Raw genomic sequence first — 25,141 nt, forward strand, 5'->3', positions numbered from 1 at the left:
GCGTAGTCACATCCAGCTTGTAGAATCTGGAGAAAGTATGAGGCGATGCCCAACTGGCAGCCGCACAAATCTCCTCAATGGTGACACCTCGAAAGAGTGCCCATGACGTGGCCATACCACGGGTAGAGTGAGCCCGCAGACCTGCCGGGGCCTGAATGCCCATATTGTCATAAGCCATGGCAATCGCCCCCACGATCCAGTGCGACAGTCGCTGTTTCGTGAGAGGTTTACCCAGATGTGGTGTTGCCCACGACACAAACAACTGTTCCGATTTCCTGAATCCAGCTGTTTTCTCCACATACATGCGTAATGCGCACACCGGGCAGAGCGTATTAAGCCGCTCCTGCTCCTGTGTTGTAAATGGAGGAGGATAAAAAGCAGGCAGCTCAATAGGGCGGTATGACAGCGCCGAGTTCAGTACCTTTGGCACAAAAGCAGGATTAGGTTTCAACAAAACTCTAGAATCCCCCATCTGAAACTGCATGCATGACGGACTCACCGACAAAGCATGGATATCACTCACGCGCTTCGCCGAAGCGAGAAAAAAAAAAAAAAAAAAACGTTTTAAAGGAGAGTAACTTCAGCTCTACCTGGCCTAACGGCTCAAAAGGTGGGTGAGACAGCGCATCAAGCACCAAAGATAAATCCCAGGGGCAGACAAGTTTCTAGACACTGGCCTAAGGCGTCGCGCTCCTTTCATAAAGTGACATATGAGAGGATGCTGACCCACCGTTTTGTCCCCAAATCCGACGTGACAAGCCGATATCGCGGCTAAATACACTTTAACAGTGGAGAAGGCCAAGCCCTTGTCCAGCAGCTCTTGAAGAAATGTCAAAACATTAGATACAGAGCACTGAAAAGCGATCACCCCAGCTTTTACACACCACTCATCAAACGCACGCCATTTGCCATAATAAGCACAGCGTGTAGAGGATGCCCTGGCGCCCTGAATGGTTGCGATTACGCTCGGCGGAAGCCCCGCAGCAGTTAAATTTAACCTTTCACGGGCCAAGCCCACAGAGCCATGCGCTCTGGGTGGGGATGGAAGATTTCTCCGCGTGCCTGTGACAGGAGGTCCCTGCGGAGAGGCCACGGAGGATCCCAAAGCATTTGAGATATCTCCGCCAACCAGGTCCTCCCCGCCCAGCGGGGGGCTACCAGAATCAGAGAAAGTCCCCACTCCCGCACTCTGGCGAGAGTAGGAGTGATCAGCTCTAATGGGGGAAAAGCGTACAGGAGGACACACGGCCACTCGTGTGCTAGAGCATCCAGCCCCATTGGCGAGTTCTGACCGGTCAGGGAATAAAACAGCGGGCACTGAGCGTTTTCCTCTGACGCAAATAGGTCTGTTTATATACGCCACCACCGTGGTGTTGTCCGTCCTGACCAACACATTCTGCCCCTGCTCTTAAGGAGGGGCAGAAAATGTCTCAGAGCCAGAAAAACAGCCTGGAGCTCCAGGTAGTTTATGTGACACAACTGCATCCGTGAGCTCCATGTGCCCTTCACAGCCCTGCCCTCGTGCGTGGCTCCCCACCCCACGAGGGAGGCATCCGTAGTAACAACTTTCCTTGTTATGATCGTTCCCATGGAAACGCCTGTGCGTCTCCAAGGGCGCAGCGCCAGGACACACCTCGAGGAGCACAACACCTGGCGGTGGCAGTGGTGCGTGGGACTCAGACCTAGTGACGCGACCCACTGCTGAAAAGGTCTCATGCATAAGCGGCCGAGAGAGATGACAGTCAAAGCTGACGCCATCAATCCCAGCAGCCTGAGACACATTCTGAACTTCAGCAATGCTCCTCTGCGAAAAAGTGCCAGACAAGCCTGAAAGGCTTTCACCCTTTCCACAGACAGACGTGCTTTTAGTGTGGCTGAATCCAGCTGCAAGCCTATAAAAGTGATGTTTTGAGTCGGGGTCAAAACACTCTTTTCCCGGTTGATAGTGAAACCCAGGGCTGACAGATGAGACGTGAGCAGTCTGTGCCTGAATCTGCGGGGGAGACTGTGCAGCCAGGAGCCAATCGTCTATGTAGGTCACGAGGCGCATCCCATTTTCCCTCAGGGGAGCAATAGCCACCTCGGTGCATTTCACGAACACCCGCGGGCTCAGAGACAGCCCGAATGGGATCACCCGGTATTCGTAGACCACGCCACGGAAAGCAAATCTGAGATACTTTCTGTGAGGAGGATAAATGGGGATATGGAAATATGCGTCTTTTAGATCTATTGAAGCAAACCAATCTCCGTGACGCACGAAGCGCAGCAGAGCGGTGTGTGTCAACATTCTGAACTTGTACTTTCTCATGTATTCGTTCAGAGCGCGCAGATCCAAAATCGGACGCAGACCTCCGCCCTTTTTCGGCACCAGAAAATACCTCGAATAGAAACCGTTCTGAAACTGTTCTTTAGCAGAGAAGCAATTTCCTCCTGCAAAACTCGGGCTTTTTCTCCTTGCGCAGAAGACTGCAAAATCCCGTTGAAACGGGGTGGAGTACGTGCAAACTGGAGTCTGTAGCCCTTGGTTACAGTCTTTAACACCCAGTCTGACACAGCGGACGCACGCCACTGCTGAGCTCGGTGCGCGAGCGGACCCAGCAGTCCCTCTGACACACCAAGCTCGCCCGGCATGATGGGGCGCGCCGTCACAGCGCTTATGGTGCCCACCGGAGCGGCCAAGCTGGATCGCTGCTAGCTCATGGCGCCCTCTTGTGGAGCTGTGCGAGTCTGTGCAGCCCCGTTCTGTTCCATTATTATTTTCATTGTTTTTTTTTTGTTTTTTTGAATGAATCAGCGCCCTCGGCCCTCGGCCTGGATGCGCGTAAGAAAACATGTTTATTGAATGTTTTACATGAAAGGGAGGACACTGGTGTGTGCTTGTGCGACTCGGTTGGAGCTCGGCGGAGCTCTCCACGGGTCCGACCCTCCTCCTCTTCATATGGCGGCAAACTGACGGCTCCGTCACGGCCCGTGTGCGCCTCTTGAGGGGCTTGGAACATGCCTCTCTGAACATTACTTGGAACAGAACATTGCCCGGGTGGGACGGTGCGGGCGTCTGGCTGAGCCCGCCGTCCCGCCTGTCCGGCAGCGCATCAGGTGGCGCGCTGCTTCTTCATTGCCCCCTGAGTGACCGGAGCGCTCATCTGGTCTCTCGGCGCCACACTGGGAGCGAATGGTTTCTTAGCCCAAGCACCCTTCATCTCAGGCGGTTTGCCCTGGCTCCGGCTGCTTGTCTGAGGCTGGGGCTGGCGTTTGGGAATGCGGTAAGCTGGCTTCGCCACCGCTTGAGCAAACGTCTGCCGAGCTGCGGGAGGATGAGAGGAGAGCACTTTCCTGGGCAGACACAGCTGCAGTGCTTCTCCCTCTTTCTTCTTTTCCTCGCAGCGTCTCTGCATCGTGGCCACCGCCGGGCCGAATAAGCCTTTCGGGTCCACGGGCACGTCGAGAAGCTGGGTCTTCTCCTTGAGAGAGAGGCTGGACAGGTTGAGCCATCTCGCCCTCTCCTGAGAGACCATCAGGGCCATAGCCCTCCCCGAGGACTGCACAGCACACCTGTGAAGGCGCAGGCAGAGGTCCGTAACCACGCACAGCTCTTCCCACAGGGCTGGTGTAGGGGAGGTTGCCATGTCGTCCTCCAACTCCGCCTGGTAAGCCAGCAGCAGGGATGATGCGTTCAGGGCCCTGACAGACATAGCCACCGCCTTATAGCCTTTCTCAGTCAGTGAGGACTGGAAACAATCAGCTCTTGAAGGCAGAGAGGGGCTCGCAGAAGTCATGGTGGACTTTTGAGAGGGGTGGAGGTGAGACGCCAACAGAGGCTCGACTGGAGGTAGATGTGAAAATCCCTTCTCTTCCATGTCGGCCCAGTCTAAAGCTGACCCGCCCTGGACGGGGTTTTTGGCGGTTAGGGGGTTGCTCCAGGACCGGGTAGCCTCCTCCAGGCACTCCGGGAAGACCGGGAGGTGCTGCCTGGTAGAGAGTTTTGCCTTCGGCAGCCTTTTTCCTTCGTAGCGAGACGTGGTGGTCTCAGCGAAGACTTCAGGCCACGCAATGCCCAGCTTTGCAGCTGCCCTCTTGCAGGTTTCATGCAGGTCCGCGTTGACAGGCGGGTCTGGGTTGCCGCTGCACGCACCACCTACAGCTGCCGGCTTTGCAGCCGGTGAGGCGGCGAAAGGCTCCCTGTAGTCCTCATCGTCCTCATCGGAACCGAGGCTAAGGGTCACTCCCCCAAAGTCGGAGTCAGTGTCCTCGACGTCTACTTGCTCTGCCCTCTGGCTCGCTTCGAGATCGTTGGGGTCGTCTAGTGGGGCCATGGCGTCAAGCTGGTCGCCCCAGCTAGCAGTAGCGCCCAGAGCGGTGGCGTCAGCATCACTCTGGGCGTCCTCTGAAGTCCCCTGACGTGGCGGCGTGGTAACCCCCAACATAGGGTCCTCGGTCGACAGGTTGGCTTGGTGTGCTCGCCTGCGACGGCAAGTTTTCAGAGAAAAGCGCGCACAGTGTTCACAAGTAGCCTGGGTTGACAGTGCGTCCCGGGCGTGTTGCAGCCCGAGGCATGCACTGCATACAGAGTGGGTATCTGCCCCGGCTATCTTGTTACCACACGTGCATAGCCTGGCCAGCAGCCTGCCCTTTTCCATGGCGAGAGAAAAGTGTAAGCACCGTGTCAGGATGCTTCATCAAGGCCGAGAAGCGGGAGGCAGTTAGTATGGTGGCCAACTGTGACAGCTAGTTTGGTGACTTAACTGTGGCAGCTAGTATGGTGGCTAACTGGGGCGGCTAGTATGGTGGCTAGCCGCGGTAGCTACTGTTTGGGGACAGACCAGCTACCGGCTCAGTCGGCTTGTGTAGACTGCAGGTAGCGTTCGGCGACCAAGCGGTTAACTCGTTCTATGAACAGTTTGCTAGCCCGTTAACTACACCTGCCTTCTGAGAGGTTGCTTCTAGGAGCGAGAAGAGGTTTAAGACTGAGGATGGGACGTTACGTCGGACTTTTATAGGAGGAGGATGTACCTCCTCCGGGGAGCCGACGTCACGTCCGTCTGCCAGTCAAGACTGGCGTAATGTAATATTGCTTCTGGGGGACAGCGCGAGGAGCGTGTCCCATAGTGAGATGCCGAAATGAATGTTGAAAGAGAACTTTCTTTGTTGAAAGGGCATCTATTGGTCACTGTAAAGCTAACACAGTAGCTTATATTGCCGTGTAATGCTGTGTTCATGGGCCTGCAAGCTCTGGGAAGTATAGGGACAGAAATGTTTGGAGAGGCTGAAGACAATAACTTCCTTGGTATAAGGTGATCCTCTTGTGCAATGAAAAGCAATAAAACACATTAGTTTTGAATTCATATTGGTGCACTTATACAGTCCCACACAAAACGTATAAAGTGTATTACTTTTTAAAAATGGAATTGTTGCAACAAATACTTATGTCCAAGTAAAACGCAAAAACACATAAACATGCAGAAAATGAACACTAGCTTTTGATAAAACAGCAAAGCAACTGGGTAAACAAAACATCGATTAAGAAATGAAAGAAAAACATTGTTTAACAATAAAACTGACTTTTACACAAGGTTCAGTTTTTAAAAGGACCTGTGTTATTTAATAAAATACTTTCTTCGAGCCATATCAGTAACACGTGGACTTTGTGGTCCAGGAGTAACTTCCTCATACATAAAATTATTAGTTGAAACTACTCCGGCTTTCTTGACATATTATATTTATCTTCTATTATTTCTCCACTTAACCTACTGTCGCAAAAATAAGAGTTGTTTTGTTGTTTCTTTTGCTATTGCATCATTATTTTAGGTGAATGAAAATGATTAAGCATTCCTCTTCCTGGACTGGACTTTTTTTTTCTTTTTTTTGCAGGAAAATAATATTTCATTAGCGAAACCTGCAGGTACAATTTAAGTAAGCAACAATTAAAGTGTCTTACTTTGTTTTATTCACTCCATTTTAGCTTTATTTCTGTAAACACAATGCAAGTATAAGCCATGGTGATGAAGAAAAAGTCGTCCACCTACATGAGCTGGCAAGAGTCATTCTGATACCTCTCCACAGGACGATTACTACAGGCTTGGCGTCCTCAAGTTTCATTTTCAGGGACTGTCTCAAATAGACTAAAACGAAACTAAGCTAATTGTTACGTGTATACGTTTAACAAGATCCATGGTAGTTGTCAAGGTATGTTCCCTTTATTTTTCGATGTTTCCTTATGGATACGATTGTTACCAGAAGAGATTAATGTTTTTTCTTCTCCAAGTCTAAAAAAACAAACAAGTTATGCTCATGTTTGTCTTGATGTCTTTAGTACAAACTCCAAGAAAAGTTAACGTAGACACACGTCCACGAAGTCAAACTGTTTATTTCAAGTTTACAGTTGAATTATTTTAAATATGACTTTGTTTAATTATAGAAGCATAACTGGATGTTGTCTGAGGATGGACGTAGGGAGCTGTCGGTGTTCTAATGAAACACACCAAAGGCGATTTAACGTGACGTGCGTCGTCATCAACAGGTGTGTGCGTGAAGAGTTGAACCAAAGGCTATAAGCTAATAGCGTTGGCGTAAACTGCTCCAATATTCACGGTCGTTCCTCTAGATAACTCGTGCGTACCCTGAGGAACAAACGAGGTTTGTTTGGAAGACTTTTACGTTTTGTTTAGTATAAGACTAACACAGTTTATTGCGTATAAACCGTTTTGAGATAGCACTGGTACAATTACATTGATTTGAGTAGACTGGAGAGGATGTATGAGCATAAATAATGTGTGACATTTTTTGCTAAAATTAATGTTACCATGTAAGATGAGTTGTAATGTATTTGGGCAACCTTTTGTTTAACTATAATTCACCAGAAAGTTACAATTTGTTCACTAACTTTGTTTGTTGATTGACTATAAAACCTGAGCTTCTATCATCGACTTTTCCTTTGTTCAAAATTATAGCTAAAAGTGAGTTTTAGCATGGTCATATTTTTGTCTTTTTTCCTACTTATGTTGTTTCTTTTGCAATGGGGTAACGTGCAAAATATGTTTGGCAAGGTGCGTCTCTGTTTCTATGTGAGGGATGTTTTGGTGTTTCTGTTGTTGTTATGTTTGATTCTGCTGTTGAAGCAGCTGAATGTTTGCAGCACTTTGAGTCCAAGACACATTTGCCCAAGTAGGCAATAAAGTGCATTGTATTGTATAATCACTCCAGAACAGTTGTACTGCACTGTATCTTCCCATTTTACCTTTATTTATTCAAATTATCCAGGTATGTGATACTGATGTAATCTAAATAATTGTGTTAAATTGTTTTCTATGCCTTTCTTTTTTATTAATTGTTCAGATGGGTGCGATATATAACATACTTGAGAGGTTCAGGCTGGAAACTTACTACAACAAGTTTCTCCAGTTGGGTGTGAAGGATGAGAGAGATTTCCTTGATGGTGTAACAGATGAAGATCTAACCAACATGGGTATGGTGAACCTCAACTTAAAGCCAAACACTGTCGATATTTGTTTCCACATTATGAAAAAAAGAACCTTGATATATTTAACATTGATATGATAAATGGATTCGAGAATAGGCATGCATGATAAATAGATTCTCTTTCTGCCTGTACTGTGAAACTAGTTAATAACAATGATCAAAAAACTATACACAATTTCTCTAAGACCATTTTTTCTTAAAGGTTTAAGTCAAGTAGAAAAGAACCGTTTTTCAAAAATGAAAGACTACATTCGAAGACTCAGAGCTTCAGAGCGCCAGGTTCAATCTGTGACCCCTGTGCAGAAATCGTTGGAGGCATTCTGTCTGAAGTACACGTATCCCAAATGTCCTCAACTGAAAGAGATTAAAGGTATAATAACATCTTTAATGAACTATTTATCACCAGTGGATGAACTTTGACATGCTTCTGAGTTGTTAATCACATAATGGTTTGTGTTGTTTGAAATAGGACGTGGTTACAATGATCATAGTGCAGACCGCAAAATGTCAGGGAAAATTCAGTGTTTTTATTTTCTGACAGATATGGATCCAGTGCAAAACACTGTGGAGGACCTGATGTTAAGGATCGGTCATCTTGAGAAGGTCGGCAATGCAAAAGGAGTTTGTCTCTACACAGTCGATGGGATGCCCCTGACAGACGATCCCTTCTTCAACACTTGTGAGCAGAGGGCAGGGGTCGACATACTTTCATTTTTCTTTTCTTTTTTTATCTTGGGGTATATTTTAATTTTCGGTTTGTATTTATATCAAATGTGTTTTTCCCTCTAATTTTTTTATTCAACTTTTGCAGCTGTTTGGGGAAATATTTCTTGTTTCAGTGAACGCGTGTTTAAGTCAAGATAAATGAAAAAGAATGTTTGTATTTTGAATGAAATAAACGAGACCAATTTTTGCATTTTTCATGCCGAGTGTATAAAGTATTTCCTTTCTCTATATTTATCATCTTGACTGTAACAAGACATTAACCATGTTAATGTTGGTCTGAATCTGTTGATTTACACATGGAAAAGTCTCTGTTAAAAGTTCAGTATATTAACATATTTGTTATTATTATATTTGTTTATGTCCTCCTGCAGGGTCTTTAAAGGACAGACATATTCAAAATGGATCTATTATTTACGTCATCTTTACACCAAAAGAAAACCTGAGACAGGCTCCACGGCACCCAAAGGGAGAGGTTGCTACAACCGATGGCGATGACGTGGTTCGATGCCACATAATGCTCAAGGTGAGACTTAACTCAGATCATATTAACACATGATTGATGCATATCTTTAATGTATTACTCAATCTATTGACCTCATCGCTTCAAATATTTAGGGGATCAAAAAGTACATTTGTCATTTCCCTTATTGATGTCTGATGTTCTGATCATTTTTCATCCTGGAATTATTTAAAATATTTCTGTTACCCATCTGTTTCTTGTGTCCTGCAGGGAGATTTTGAGGTGTCGGTGAACTTAGAAAGTGACACCATCACCAGCCTGCGACGCAAGTTGGCAGATGAAAGTGGAATCCCAGCACACGTGCTTCATTACAAGTAATTCAGACCTACTACAACATGGATTGACACTTTTAATAACAGTCAGATTTATTAACCCATACGCACTTTTCCTTCTTGTCTTACATTTACAGAGGTGACCATGCTGGTGGTAACACCCTGAAGAGTTGTGACATCTCAGAGACGTCCACAGTTTACTTCTCTTTGTCCTCCTTTTCGGATGACACTCCACAAGATAAGACATTCTTCATTAATGACGTTGTACCTTCAGTACAACAAACCCAGAAAGGAATCAGTGTGTTGTTGTCTTCACTTTATGTTCTGGTAAGTTTTACTTCAGATACATGAGCATTACTACTGTGCCCTATTTGATGACCCGTTACTTCTTCTTTTGCTTTTTTATACAATATACATATGTACTGTGTGTGTGTATATATATATATATATATATATATATATATATATATATATATATATATATATATATATATATATAAGGAGGGTTCTCATAACACCAGAATTAAAAAAAATTTAAATATGATTCTTGTAAAGGTCAAATGATATATCTGATTCATCACAGCAAAAAAAAAAAAAAAGTCCTCAGCCCCCAATTTTGGGCGATTTCTTGTTTTATTACCAAAATTGAAAAGTGCTAGACCCTATAGCAAAACATTACTCCTCCTCTGCTCTTTATCTGTTTGTAAGAGAAACATAACTTTAACACCATGTCAATAAATGTTTTGTCTCATAGAAGCTTAATTGTGAAACTGAAGAGCTGAAGAAGCTGCTTTCTTACATACGAAAACTGACTGGATGTAACCCTCTCGTCCAAAGTTTGCATCAGTTACTTCGCAGAAATGAAACTATAACTATGAATCAGAAGGTAAACGATACGGAATTGTTATGGTTATTTTCTTTCTATGTGTGCTTCATCAGTAGCCGTTTCTTAAAAATATTCTTGTTTTTGTTGTAGATTGCAGTTGTTGAAGGCTTGTACATGCTCTTCAGGGAGCTTTTGCCCCAACTCGGAACAAAACGAGGGGAGAAAATCATCGAAGACCTGGATGTCTTTGAGAATTCACTGTACTGCTGGGCACATCTAAGATCAGAAGCTCAGGTATGATTATAGAAATGTTTGATATGAGGTTGTCATGGGTAAGAAAAGTCCTTCTAGAGATTTTTGATTTTGCACAAAACTCACATTTATGACATCTGTTTGCCTTATTATGACAGAAACTGACATCAGACCGGGAGAACTACGCACTCGTCACTCTTAAGTCTGAAGATGGCAGCCGTTTCTGTGAACCAGTCAAAGTGCCTGGAGTACCTGGTGCCCTTGAACGGGCAGATGTTCTCCAGAAAATCAAAGGTAAAACAAATGAAAGCTGCAAGTGGTGATCAAGGGCCCAAAGCACCCCTGTGCATGTCGGAGTGTGTCACGTTTGCGGGAGTGCAACAGCAAAACGTGGTCAAGCAGCAGGGCTTACAGTTTGATTGGTGTTAAAGTTGCAGTAGTGGCAAGTTCAAACAAGGCAACGCTTTTAGGATCACAGAATATTTAAATGCAGAGTGGTTCAGGCTAAAAACACACTCAAGAAAAACATACAGAGAATTCATGAGTCATTTTCAACAGTAAATGTAGCAAGGAGCTAAGCTAGCGCTCATGAGTATCATAGCTGAAGTACCTTAAAACCTTTGAAACATGTTAAAAACACAGACCTTAAGGATTACTCACATCTGCATCAGGTAGTTACATACTGTTGTGTCAAGGAATCTTCTACTAACAAGCTTAGTGAAGTGCAATCACGCTCATTATGCAGCTGGTGTTGTACCTGAAGCTAAGATCAACAAGCAGGAATGTCTTCATCCTAAGGTGTCATCCTGTTGTTCTGAAAACCACTTAACAGTAGTTTATAATGCAGTCCTCTTCTCTGTATTTATTTTCTGTTTGTTCTGATTCTTCTCTCCTTTCAGACGGGGAGAAAATTCCAAATTGCACTGTTGAGAATTTGCGAGAAACATCTTTACAGAGAGCCAGTGACGTCGAAAAAATCTTGCTGAGTTTGCCACCATATATGAAAACATACCCTCTGTGGATCGACCATAACAAGACAATTGGCCAGAAGTTTGTACCATCAGATTTGTACTTTTCTCTGTTTAATAACATTATTTTAGAGATCTCATAGTTTTTTTTCACGGTCCTCATCAGATTCTGTGGCATACTAAGTACACATAAATATATGCTATATCTTACACCAAGAGAGTTAATCATTATTAGCCTGCTTGATAAAAGTATTTTTTCAAACCTTTTTAATCAAAACTTGAGCCTTGATTCAGATCTATCTTTGTGCAATTAAATGACAGCTTTCAGATAAATCTGGAGAAGACTTTTGGATGCATGTTGGAAGAATTAAAAACTTCCTCCAATCAGTGGCTCAATGTGACCCCACCTCTACATCTGAAGGAGCTGGGACAGTGTGTGAATCGCCTTGTTCTGCTGACTGAAGGTACTCCATAAAATATCTACCAGGATGGGATATTTCTAACAGTGTTAAAGTAGGCTACCAATGTATTTGCACTTTTTGCACTCATGTAAAGTACATTGGAATAACGTGAGGCACTAACTACTTCTATTTTAGCTAATTCAGATGGAAAGATGGAAATACTTTTTTTTTTTTTTTTTATACTTCAGTACATATATTCATTTAATCACAGTTAGTGTTTACAGTTTTTAAAGTTCTTCAGAAGATTACTTAAGATAAACTAAGGAAATGAGGAAGTGTTTATGTTCATGAGTCCTAACCAATCTGAAAGACAATACCATTACTTGTATTAACTACCTTTGATATTTAGTACCATGATGTTTTAATGTGTTATTTAATATCTTATTTTTCTTTGTTAGACAACCTTGGGGTTTGTCTGTACAAAGACAAAGGATCCCCTGATATGATCAGAGTGCGTGATTGTTTGAGTGGCAAAGAAATAGCAGAAGATGTGAATCTGTTGGCAGCCAGGTAATTAAGTATTTCAGTATCCACCTAATGTTTCCTAGAATCAAGATCTCTGATGCAATACGCTGATTGTTGTGTATTCGATGTTTAACACAGGACTGGTGATCACAGAGAGGACAGAACATTTGTCACAACCAGGAATCCAACAGAGGCTATACTGGTAACACTTTGACTGTCTCATGTCTTATGTTTATCATTTAAGAATAATAAATTATACATTCCTTTTGGGCAATTTAGGAAAACTCCTCAAACAATTGTTCACCACAACCTACAACCTCTGTCTGTCTCCCCGTCAGAATCCCATCATTACTAGTCTGTCTTGTTTTTGTTTTGTCTTGTCTTCTAATTGTTACTATTTAATTTACTAAAATAGTTAATTAATACTTTTGACTTGAACTTTGTTAGGTGCTGATCGACACAAGCTCCTCTATGGAGGAAGAGTGCTATGAGAGTGCTGAAATCAAGAAGATTCATGCTGTAAAAGAGCTCTTTGACAACTTTGCAACAAGGACCATGGCTTATGATTTTCATCATATCATTGGCCTTGTGAAATTCGACTCCATGGTGAAGACTCTCCACACGTTTACGGAAAATCTGGAAAAGTTCAAGGTATATTCAGTTTGGTCTTTGATCCTTTGTTTATTGATGAAGTGTACACTTATAACATTCAATCATTAACTTGGTCATGTTCACCCAACAATGACCACTGCAGGGTTGCATATTAAGTGATCCTCAAAACAATTTATCACATCTAAAATAAAAAATAACTACACTATGTAGTCACTATACCACGGGTTTGATCAAAAATGTGAATCCTAATGGAAATGAAAAGAGCTTTCTTTTTTTTGACTTTTTGTAGGAGCACATTCGTAACATTGAGGCAAGTGGCTGTACTCTCCTGTATGACGCCCTGAGACGTGGGGCATCTGAGCTGGAAAAAGTCAAGGCGAGATTCCCAGATTGTAGACTACGCATCATATGTCTCACTGATGGAAATGATTCTGGGTAAAAAAATATATATATTTAATCACCTACCTTGCCTGTCTTATGAGTACATGCATTTGGATTTTTGTTTTGTCATTTTCTTAGTGCTCAGTTTAATTGACTTTGAATTAATTTCAAGGGAGCTAATATTGTGGCGTCAAAACTTTCCATAGATCCTCAATGGAGCCGGTCCCTGTCACAGTCAAACTGCTCAAATCTGACATTGTTGTGGATTCGATCCTCCTTGGAAAAGTGGAAAACAACATGCTGCATGGAATCAGTAATGCAACAGGTATGACATCTCTGAAAGTCATCTTCATTCATTGAGTTTGTGAGAAGACTAAGACTACTAAGAGATCAAAAGCACCCTTCATCAGACATTTAAAAAAACATGCTATGATAAGCTACTGGCTTTTTTCATGACAATGCATAATAGCTTTAAATGCTTCGTTATATATTGTGTTAGCCCGAGCCACCAGAGCCAAATACTCATGACACATTCTTTGATTATGCAGTTATTAAGACACCTGTTTGTCTCTCTTCCACACATCCTCATGGCTTCCAGGTGGCTGCTGTTTCAAACCACAGACAACCAAAGACGGTCTGAAGCTCTTTGAGATTGAGACTGTTCTGTCTTTGGAGCAGAGGAAACTGAAAGAGAAACTCGACCTATCCTCCATCACTGAGGTTGGTGTTTCTCCATTACTGTCCTACATTTAGGAGACATGAAAATGAAAGTCATGAGGTCAACACAGGTTTAAACACTTCACATTAACTTAATGTGCTCATTCATTTATCCTCTTATAGAGTTCTTTGTCAAGCATCTTCCTTACTCATGGATATGATGAAAGTCCAGAGACTTTGTTGCCCAGTCAGATAAAGAGCAAAGTGACCGTGACTCAGAGGTGAGTGATTCAAATGACTAATTACTAAATGGACTTTCAATCATGAATCCAGAATTGTTTTAAATTGAAAAAAGATTCTTGATCGAAACATGACCCCAAGAATCCAAATCGACTTGTGGACACCCAAAGATTCCCAGGCCTAATATTTTCTGCCTTTGCAATGTTTGCTCTAAGTCTGAATTATTCACAATTTCTCTTATTAGTGCTCTGAAGAAGAGGATTCAGGAGACAAAGAAGGGCTGGGTTCTGGAGAAGGACAAACGTATACTGGAGGAGCTGAAGAGTCTGCACTGTGATCCACATCCCTTCTTCAAAGTTTTCCCCTCAGAGTCAGACTTCAGTGAGTGGTGTGCTTTTTTGTATATTTCACTTTTTGTGGGGCAAACGACTAGTGAATATGTTGGCACTAATGCTATACTCTATAATAGAAAGCCTGGCATGAGTATGTTTTTTTTTTTTCTAAATTGATAGATTTTTTTTGGAGGAGTGGAGAATTATACTGATGTACTGTGCAGTACATCTTGTTTTCAGTTACTGTATGAGAGGTAATAAAGGATCCAAAAAAGGGTGGCAGCAATCACCTCAGGGTGTCGGGTAAGGACACTATTTTCAATGCAGGGTGTGAGTGAGAAAAAGAAGAGTAGAGAATCCAGTATCCGGTTCAATCTGTTTATATAAAGTTCAGAGGTGCATTACAGGGAATACAAGGAGGCCTTTCCATTGCCGGCTGAACTTATCACTTTTCGTTGGTATAGTTGTATGGGAGTGTGTGTCTGTCTGCGTATGTGTTTGTTTGTGTGTGTGTGGTTCTACAACAAGAAGAGAAATAAAGACCATTAGCAATATTAACTACAGAAATTGTAGAATACTTGTTACTATAACTCACACTTATAACTATTAAGAATAACAACATAGCATTCAATACAGTCGTTCATTTACACAAGCTAGGCTGTACACACTACTGTTGTTATTCGGCTAGAAATTAGCATACATTTAGACTTAGTAACTGCAAGCACTTTGAAACTGAACAGTCATATAACATTAACAATAAGGGACTAAACAATCAACTCACTTCTCTCATGGACGCACACATCAATAAAAGTCCGCAAGAAAACGTACATCCCTTCAGACGAACTCCAAAACTTGTCTGGGCATGTCTCTCTCCCAGCGTTAATCAGTAGATGCGCGATGAGCATGCTGCTTTCAGGGGGGCTCGGACAATAGGGGATGCATTCAGGTGCGCTCAGAAATGAAAGATTCTAAACTAACACTAATTATGACAGACCGTTTTTACAGCCGCCCCCAAATTTGTTGAGTAAATTTGTCATTAGGGGAGGTTCTGTCATGTAATCGTCACCTATTGGGGTAGCGCAGGTAATTGGATGAGGCGTACCACAGGACGGGTGTAGGTTCGGTCTTTTACTTGGACAACTGCTGTTCTCACTTTGCCGTCTGCCCCAGGAATAACAGTCTTTACTGTTCCAACTTGCCATTGAGCTCTTGGGATCTGTTGGTCAATAATGAGGACGATGGTTCCAACAGTGATGTCATCCTTTTCTGTGTTCCACTTCTGTCTCATTTGTAAGGTGGGCAGGAAGTGCTGTATGTAGTGTCTCCAGAAATGATCAGCTAGGACTTGAGTATGTCTCCATCTCTTGCGACTGAGCAATTCTGTTTCTGGGTAGACGACTTGTGGGAGGGAGGAGTCTGGCCGCCCCATCAACAAGGAGTTTGGTGTGACAGGATCTGGGTCTGCTATATCTGTTGAAACATAGCCCAATGGCCTGGAGTTGAGGATGCTCTCTACTTCGATAAGAACAGTCCTTAACACCTCCTCTGTTACATGTTGAGCGCCTAACGTGGTGCGGAGGGCAGTCTTCACTGATCGAACCTCTCGTTCCCAAGACCCGCCAAAGTGTGGAGCATTTGGGGGATTGAAACGGAACCGGATTTGTTCTGCTGCCAGCTGGTCTCGAAAGGTAGGTTCCATGGCCTTGAAGGTTTCATGCAGTTCCCTACTGCCTCCCTTGAAGTTAGTGCCTTGATCTGACAGGAGCTCAAAGGGTCGTCCTCTGCGACCAATGAAGCGTCGGAGAGACATCAGGAAAGAATCTGCATCCATATTGGCCAAGAGGTCGAGGTGCACTGCTCGGGTAGTAAGACACTTGTACACGATACCCCACCTTTTCTCGGTGCGTCTGCCTATCTTGACGAGCATTGGTCCAAAACAGTCCATTCCAGTTGAATAAAATGCAGGTCGGAAGAGTCTTAAACTTGAGGGAGGCACATCTGCCATCTTTGGGACCTCTGGTTGACCTCTCCATTTTCTGCATTCAGGACAGTTGTGTTGGTGTCTTCTAATGGTCTCTCTACCTCTTAATATCCAATATTTTCTGCGAAGCTCAGCGAGGACTCTTTCAGCTCCAGGGTGCTTCAACTGCCTGTCGAAGTGCCGAATCAGCAGCTTTGTGACAGGGTGAGAGGGAGCTAGAAGTACCGGGTGCAGCTGCTCTGGACTCAGGTTTTCACATCTGCGGAGTCTGCCACCTACTCTGATCAGGTCGGCGGACTTGTCATACTCAGGCGAAAGAGTAAGCAGTTTGCTGCTTTTTGGGATAGCTCTTCCTGATCTGATCAATTCAAATTCTTCTGGGAAGCTCTCCATCTGAGCATGTTTCAAGAGGGCCAGCTCTGCTTCCCGGAAGTTATCAGCTGTAGGATGAAAGCTGCTCTCGGCCGCCCCGTGTAGAGATTTAGTTGTTGCTTCCAAGAGTTCTTGATATGTGCTGAATTGCTGGATATCTGGTAAAGTTGGACTGGCAGTTCCTGTCAGCAGACCACAGAATGCCGTCTTCCTTAGCTCTTCAACCTCTTCAGTAGATTCTCCAACAGGTGCCTGCGGCCAGAGATTGGGAGGAAGTTGTAGAAACGGTGGACCTGTGCTCCAGCGATTATGTCCAACCAGCTGAGACAGTTGTTTTCCTTTTGTTATATCGTCAGCAGGATTGGTTCCTGAGTCAACATAACGCCAGGCAGCAGGGTCAGAGAGCTCCTGAATTTCTGCCACTCTTGTTCCAACAAATACTTTATACCGGCAGGAGTCTGACTGAAGCCAGTTAAGTACTGTGGTCGAGTCTGTCCAGTACACGATCTCAGAGATGACAATCGTTAGCTCCTTCTTCAGGACTGAAGCTAACTGAGCTCCTGTAAGTGCACCACACAGTTCAAGCCTGGGGATGGAGAGTTGTTTCTTGGGAGCAACTCTTGATCTTGCAGCAATGAAGGCAACATGGACTTTTCCATTCTCCTCAGTGCGAAGGTAGGCCACAGCGCCATATGCACGTTCAGAAGAGTCACAGAAAACATGAACACTGCGATGGCTGTTGCTACAGTCCAGGTAGGGGTCTGTGTAGCATCTTGGCAGTGTTATTAGTGACAGTTGAGGAAGCTCCAATGAGAGGAGAACTCCTAGCAGGCTCGATCCCAGTGTGGGACCAGGAAGGAGGTGGTCATTCAAATTCTGGCCCTTGTATGTGAAGGAGCAGTTGAATACTATCCTGTCTTTCCCATTGTGGTGTACCATGTGGTGTGGTATGAACCACGAATAGCTGCTCTCTTTAGCCTTTGCTGGAGGAATGGGTGTAATGTAGCCAGCATCAAGCAGTTTGTGAACCTCCTTTGAGTAGGTGGCTGCTTTATCGGGTTGCTTTGCTAGCCTTTTCTCCGTTCCACGTAGCAGATTCAAGACAGCCTCCTTTGGTGCATGAAGTAGAGGTAGATTTTCTTTCCACAGAAGTGGAGTAGCATAGCGCCTTACGCTATCCACTTCTACTCTAGTTGTCTTCTCCTCAAGCTGTTTGATTGCCTCTGTGTCCTGTTTAGATCTGGTGATGAGCCGCTCACTCCGATAAGGCAATGTGTCTAGTTGCCAGAGTTTCTCCACGTGGTTGAATTGCTCAGTTTCCGGAGGAGTACAGGAGGTAAACAGGCACTGTTGTGGACTTAGACGATGGCGATGGAATCTTGATGGACCTTGAAGAGTCCATCCGAGTCTTGTATGAACTGCTGCAGGTCCACCAGGAGGACCTAACCTTACTGGTTCTACTGGAGTGATCAGATGGGGGTAGTCAGACCCAATGAGCAGCAATGGCTGTGCATCTTTGATGGTTGGAAGCGGTAAATCTTTGAGGTGACTGTACCTTGACTGCAGGGATTTAACTGGGTATGAATGGCTGGCTAGACCAAGTTCCTTAGCAGTAAAAGCTCTGGAGATTTTGAATGTACGACCAGGCTGCGAGGCGGATGCTACAGAGAAGGATACTGTGGATCCACGGACAGTCCGAACCTCTTGACGGACAGTGCGGAGTGCCAGGTCTTCAGCTTCTCCTTGAAGACCTAAGCGATCAGCTGCTTCATGTAGAAGTATGGTGCGCTCAGAACCATCATCTAATATAGCGTAGGTCTCAAAAGCCTTGTTACCGCTCTGCAGGATGACACGACTCAACTTGAGTAACACCTGGCTACTATTTGTTGGACGATCTAGGTACAGTGTCTCTGATATGGAACTCACCAGGCAGGAGCTTTCTGTAGCTGGTTTAGACTTGTCTGATGCTACAGTAGTTTGTCTGGTATTGACGTCGTGGAGCACCTCAAGGTGCCTTCTGTCACACTGTTTGCACTTGGCCTTCAAGGTACAATTTGCAGCTAGGTGTTCACGACCACATCTCCAGCATCTCTTGTTTGTCTCAATCCACTCTGTCCTCTGTTCTTTTGACAGGAGTTTGAAGTTGCTGCACTGGTTCAAGTAGTGCTGCACAGAATCGCAGAAAGGACAGTACTTCTTTGGTTTCTCCTGTTTAGACTCACTGGTTGATAGAGCGGTAGCCTTCTCTGATCTCTCCTGGTGCTCACTACTGTGAAGAATAGTAGTGGCTTTCCGGGACTTGAACTCAAAACGACGATCTTTGCTTGGAGCTTGTTTCTCTTTACCTAAGTTGCTGCAATATTGGCTTCCATCCACCTGTACACGAACTTCATATTCAAGCCACTCATCTAAGTCAAGAAGGGTTGGAATAGGAGTGCGAATGGGGTTCACAAACCTCTGGAAGTTGGCTCTAAGGTCGTGTGGCAACTTCGACAAGAGACGAGACACGTGCGAGCCACACTGTAACTCTGTCCGTCCTTGGCCTCCCAACTGATGTAACATGCCCACTAGAGCACGGACTTGGAGAGCGAATGACTTAAAGGATCTGATGTCACCACTCTTGATGTTGGGTCCATCCATCAAATTGGAGATCCGCTTTAGTGCTAGTTGTTGAGGTTGACCAAACATCTCTGTCAGTGCTCTCATAGTATCACTATATGGGTACCTGCCGTTGCTGTACGAATCAGCGATGAGCACTGCATCTTCCAGCTTCAAGTGATCTGTCAATATCTGGAACTTGAAATGCTCTGAAGCACCTGGCGGAAGGATGTTGTCCAACGCAAGTTTCAACCTTGCAAACTCTCTTGGGTCATCATGCACAAAATCAGGAATGGTTGGCTTAGGGCCACTGTAAGTGTCTACCTGAGGGTGTCTACCAACATGGGGTGGAATATGGAACGTGTCAGCAGGAGTCCGTTGATCATACGTGAAGCGGCGAAGATCATCTGGATGTTGTCTGACATGACGTTGGTTCCAATCAGCATAAGGCAAATAGCGATCTTCAGGAAAACTTCTGCGATTAGAAGGATACTGCCTGCTATCTTGCACATAGAAGCGATCATCATGATCGGCTGTCATGAAAGGCGGTTGATGATAAGCAGAGGGCTGACTGTAACTTTCACCATAGCTACGATTAATAGGGCGTTCCCTGTTATCATGTCTCTGGTGGGAAGAAACATATCGAGTGAAGTAGCCATCGTCAGGTTGACTGAAGGAAGCTCCATACTTAGGATTGTATCTATCACCATGAAGATTGTAATTGTCTTTGCGACGAAAGGGTTCACCTGTTCTGGGATCCTCATTGTCCTCAAGCTGGCTGGAACTAGCTCTTTGAGGGAGGCGGTGTTTGCTAACCGGATGACAATTGACAGCTCCCGGTTGTGGGCAGTCATTAACATCTTTGTGATGATGCAACAGCGACTTTTCTTCTACATTTGGGTACAGAGGTGGAGGAGGCCCTCTTTCCACTGTTTCTAGTAGAGGGATGTCTTGGCTACTTGGAGAGGACTCACCTGATGAATGCTGGTGAATTCCTTGCTGACTGTGTAATCCAGCTGCCTTTAGACTGTCACTGAGATCCACCATAAGGTCACGTTGGCTGCGTTGTGAGGTTGGACACTCATCACTCATTACCTGCAGTGCACTTTCATGTTGACGTGGGTCCTGTTGACCACTTGATGGCGTCAGCTTACTTGTGGGTGCTGGTGTGGATGTTGTCTCATCCTTACGATGACTAGGCCTGGACGTACTAGGTTGTGGAGCCAGTACAGGGGAGCTATAGATTATTTCTGTTAGGCGTTGAACATCCTTTCGCAGTTGATCATTTTCCTCCCTCATGCTACGAATAGAGCTTAGAACATCAGCAGAAGTAGCCGTTCCGGCCTGCTCATCAACACGTGGGGGTTGCCTAACAGGGTAACCAACCTCGTAATCTTGGAGATGTGATGGCAGGTGGCTGTGTCTTCGTGGACGATTGTCATCACTTTCGTACTCTTTCTCATATGACCTGAACATCTTTGGCTAAAGTGGTTGCTTGGGCTCCGGCTCGAAGGACCAAAAATTGTATGAGAGGTAATAAAGGATCCAAAAAAGGGTGGCAGCAATCACCTCAGGGTGTCGGGTAAGGACACTATTTTCAATGCAGGGTGTGAGTGAGAAAAAGAAGAGTAGAGAATCCAGTATCCGGTTCAATCTGTTTATATAAAGTTCAGAGGTGCATTACAGGGAATACAAGGAGGCCTTTCCATTGCCGGCTGAACTTATCACTTTTCGTTGGTATAGTTGTATGGGAGTGTGTGTCTGTCTGCGTATGTGTTTGTTTGTGTGTGTGTGGTTCTACAACAAGAAGAGAAATAAAGACCATTAGCAATATTAACTACAGAAATTGTAGAATACTTGTTACTATAACTCACACTTATAACTATTAAGAATAACAACATAGCATTCAATACAGTCGTTCATTTACACAAGCTAGGCTGTACACACTACTGTTGTTATTCGGCTAGAAATTAGCATACATTTAGACTTAGTAACTGCAAGCACTTTGAAACTGAACAGTCATATAACATTAACAATAAGGGACTAAACAATCAACTCACTTCTCTCATGGACGCACACATCAATAAAAGTCCGCAAGAAAACGTACATCCCTTCAGACGAACTCCAAAACTTGTCCGGGCATGTCTCTCTCCCAGCGTTAATCAGTAGATGCGCGATGAGCATGCTGCTTTCAGGGGGGCTCGGACAATAGGGGATGCATTCAGGTGCGCTCAGAAATGAAAGATTCTAAACTAACACTAATTATGACAGACCGTTTTTACAGTTACACTGTTTGTTATTCATGAAATCTTTACACGATTTTGCTGTTCTATGATCAGATACATTTTAGTATTGGCTTAGACAGTGATTACCGAAGTGAATGAAGCACAGGACCCCTAGGGGGGGACCCACAGTTATAAATGGTTGCATATCGTCACCTTGTTAAAATAATTGCCTAAGTTGGGGCGCTGGTGGCGCAGCGGCAGCGCGTGCGCCCCATGTAGCGAGGCTGTGGTCCTCGCGCGGGCGGCCTGGGTTCGCATCCGGGCTGTGGCTCCCCTTCCGCATGTCTCTCCCCGCTCTCTCCCTGATTTCCGCCTCTATCCACCTTGCTGTCTCTATAATAATAAAGGCCAAAAATAAATCTTTAAAAAAAATATATATATAATATAATAATAATGATAAAAGTATTATTTTTTTTTTTGCCTAAATCAACTCCTTATGATGCTGGCCACCTCTGGTAAAATTGCCTATAACCTCAGTTAAACAGATCATGTGATATACACCTTTGATATAATGGCCTATGTCAAGAGTGTAACTTAGGCTGTTTTATTTTGCCTCAGTCAAAAGACAATCATCTATAACTTATTTGTGAAAAATAATAAACTTTATTTTTTTAAGCCCCGTATTGGAGGGGGGACCCCCCCCGATTGCCACTGGGTATTTCACACCCTCCAGCATACATGCATTTCTCTCAGGTTCTCTTTGAAGGAGGCACTGTGAAGGTTGCTTTGGCCAAACTGCGCCTGAAAAAGATACTTGCTGGGGTCTATTCCAGCTCAGGACCAGCTGCAGATGAGCCAGGGCTCTTCGACTGAGGGCACCCAAGGAGTCATCTACCAGGCCCTCCCTCAGATGCTCAATGCCATTGTAGGAGGGAAAAAGATCATGACAGTCCTCAGGCTGCATAGTAGCCATATAGCGTAAACACTGCCTTCACCAACCAGTTGATTTGAATCCAGTGAATGAGCTGCAGCGGGGGCTCTATCGTTACCTTAGGCTGAACATCAATCAACATCAACTGTGAGGTTTCTAGATGCAGTATCACTATTAATCGTCTCCTCTTTAAAAGTGGTTTGTTAATTTTCTCAGTCATTACTTATGAGGTAATATGATCCGTTTCTGCCACAACACCAGGGGTCTCCAACCTTTTTTTGGATGAGAGCTACTTTCAAAAAATAAAACAAGTTGGGAGCTACTTCTACTCCCCTTATTTTTGTGTTTTTGCAGTGTATATTAATAATATTATAAACTTACCTTTAATAAGATTTCTGACACTGCATGCTGTCGACTAGTGCATTGTAATCTGGTTAGATAGATCTAGAGTTGTAGTAAGTACATAATTTGCTGTGAGTGAGGTTTTGTTTATGCATAGGGTAAACATTTTTATTTTCTTTAATTTTTTTAAAATTTGGATTTGCTTAGCGAGCTACTTTTTGAGGGCCTGCGATCTAACGGTAGCTCGCGAGCTCTGTGTTGGAGACCCCTGCACAACACACACTGAAGTTGCTTTTCTGTGCTTTTTGCAGCCAATGTTTGAGATAAATTCTAAAATGAACTTGTTGGCAAAGATTGTCACTGGCTGTGTTTAGTGTATGTCGATGTACTATATGTTGATGTATATGGTGAGGGGGCTGGAAAGTATTTTCATCTGCAAAGGGGAGCTGTCATTAAAAACTCTGTAACCACTGGCCTATGGCCTACAAACGAGACTGAATCTTTGTTTATAATCTTCAGCTTTCTGGAAGATTCTGATGCAAGGTCCTCCTGACACACCGTATGAGAAAGGAGTGTTTGAGCTCTACTGCCAGTTTGGTCCTGACTACCCAGTGAAGCCTCCACTCGTCCGCTTTGTCACCAAAGTATCCTTTTAAAAACTATTAATATTTTTTACCCAATTTTTCATTTAAGGTTAATTTTGGTCCTATTTTAAGATTTTAAAATTGGAAAATGATCTCCCTGTATGAGAATATTGATAATGGATTATGAGGAACACACTTTCATTCAAGAATAATGTCATTACTTCTGAGATAATGTGATCGATTTGGGCTCGAATTGTTTTCTCTTAACCTGAGAACAGGTCTACCACTGCAACGTCAACAGTGTGGGACGCATCTGCCACAACATGTTTGACCGTAACTACAACGCCCACATCACCATGAGAGAGATCCTTGAAGCTGTGTATGGACTGCTCATCGTCCCTGAACCTGAGGATCCTCTGGACAGGTGAGATTACACACATGCTCAATCAAGTTACACTTTGAGGTGGATGATAAGTGGACAACAAAGCTGATTAGTAAGCCAGACTGTATGTTTAGTGATGAGGAGGTTCTTTATCTATTTTGATTTCATTTTGTTCTTTTAATGATCAGTTACCTCCTCTAGAGATCTGTCCTCTTGTATCAATAATGCTTTTCTTTGGCTTTGGTTTTATCAGAACATTTTTTAATCCTTGTGCTGATGATGATAGTTTGACACTTAATTTATAAGGGTTTGTCTAAAAGTTACACTTAATCACAGCCCCAATTGTACAAATTATTTAGTTTTGTACATTGGCTTGTTCAAATGTTTTTATAATGCCATTTGTCTGGTTTTGCAGAGGTGTAGACATAAGAGCATAGAACAATTATATTGTATAACATCAAAGAGTGTGTATCACTTCAATATGTTTGTATTTGTTTTCCTCTTGAAGCATTTTGGCGGAGCAATTCATGACGAGCCGTGTGGAGTATGAACGAGAAGCCAAGAAACACACAGAGGAAACTGCAGGGATCTCAATGGATGACATGGAAAAAGTAAACAGTCTGAATTAAAATTGTGAATGTGTGATAGACATTGTGTTTTTCTGTGTCTTTCAGGTTTTAAATTAACATAATCTCTTGTAATGTTTATTTCCTTGGTTTTCTTTTAAAATATTGAATTCCGCCTTGTGGGATTACTAAAGTAAATCTTCTTCTTCTAAAGAAAATGGTGGATCCGGTGGCACAGTTCATACCCCAACATCTGATCTGTCCACTCACCAACAAGATGTTTGTTGATCCTGTGAAAACGGTGTACGGCACGGTGTATGAACGCAAGGCCATCGAGGAACACCTGAAACAGTGAGTTTGTTTGCAGCTGTTGACATGAATGTAATGTGAGTTAGCTAAAAGTTACAATAAGTACACATTTACTGATGAAACCATTTAAGAAGGCATTTTCTCTGATGACTTGGCTAAATGCTCTTTACAGACACCAGTATGAGCCGCTCGCTGGACAAGGAAATGAGCTCGAGATGAGCGACATCATAGCGGACCATGACATGAAGAAAATGGTCATGGATCATCGCACACGTCAAATCAAATGATTTTGAATAAATAAATTTGAACACTTAAGCGGTTTAATCCGCCTCGGTACTTTGGTCGAAAAAGGCTTTATCAAGGGATGTTCATCAAATAATTGATATCTGTTCATACTCAGTTTTCTTAATGTTTTCTACAATCTTATTAAAGTGTATGTTAAACTTCCTTTTTAGACTTTCCTTCAATTATACAAGTTTAACCCTATAAGCTTAAAACCTTTTTCATTACAATTGACACTTGCTGTTAAGTGTGCGTTTTCTAGATTAATAGTTGACCACTGATGTAGGAAGTGTTTTGATCCTGAAATAAACTGATTCAAACGTTTTACTTCAATAAAGTCTGTGAGTTTTGTCCGTAATTAAAGCATTAAATTGAAAACAT

General features: G+C 43.7%; 1 protein-coding gene across 3 annotated transcripts; it reads left to right on the top strand.

The window, feature by feature from the left end:
• Nucleotides 1-6,082: 6,082 nt before the first annotated feature.
• On the top strand, nt 6,083-24,987 carry LOC306827375 (uncharacterized protein). Of its 3 annotated transcripts, none has more exons than XM_079349155.1 (25): nt 6,083-6,183; nt 7,333-7,462; nt 7,679-7,846; nt 8,018-8,155; nt 8,574-8,725; nt 8,933-9,036; nt 9,132-9,321; nt 9,749-9,880; nt 9,971-10,114; nt 10,231-10,366; nt 10,972-11,122; nt 11,362-11,504; nt 11,900-12,011; nt 12,105-12,168; nt 12,414-12,617; nt 12,868-13,013; nt 13,166-13,284; nt 13,558-13,679; nt 13,800-13,897; nt 14,101-14,237; nt 23,157-23,281; nt 23,500-23,645; nt 24,112-24,214; nt 24,384-24,520; nt 24,651-24,987. In XM_079349155.1, the coding sequence occupies exons 1-25, from the start codon at nt 6,169-6,171 to the stop codon at nt 24,763-24,765; spliced, it is 3,231 nt and encodes a 1,076-aa protein (XP_079205281.1). In that variant the 5' UTR covers nt 6,083-6,168; the 3' UTR covers nt 24,766-24,987. The 3 variants fall into 3 exon arrangements, with proteins under 3 accessions (XP_079205281.1, XP_079205283.1, XP_079205282.1); XM_079349157.1 differs by lacking the exon at nt 6,083-6,183 and adding an exon at nt 6,445-6,517; XM_079349156.1 differs by lacking the exon at nt 6,083-6,183 and adding an exon at nt 6,551-6,633.
• Nucleotides 24,988-25,141: the final 154 nt, after the last annotated feature.

Source organism: Symphodus melops (assembly GCF_947650265.1).
Source record: "Symphodus melops genome assembly, chromosome: 7".
Taxonomy (NCBI): domain Eukaryota; kingdom Metazoa; phylum Chordata; class Actinopteri; order Labriformes; family Labridae; genus Symphodus; species Symphodus melops.

What these genes read in the sequence shown, in the direction of transcription:
- LOC306827375 (XM_079349155.1), top strand. An exon ending in TCAACTGAAAGAGATTAAAG is followed by an intron (nt 7,847 to 8,017) that starts GTATAATAACAT and finishes ATTTTCTGACAG; the next exon opens with ATATGGATCCAGTGCAAAAC. An exon ending in CTATAACTATGAATCAGAAG is followed by an intron (nt 9,881 to 9,970) that starts GTAAACGATACG and finishes TTTTTGTTGTAG; the next exon opens with ATTGCAGTTGTTGAAGGCTT.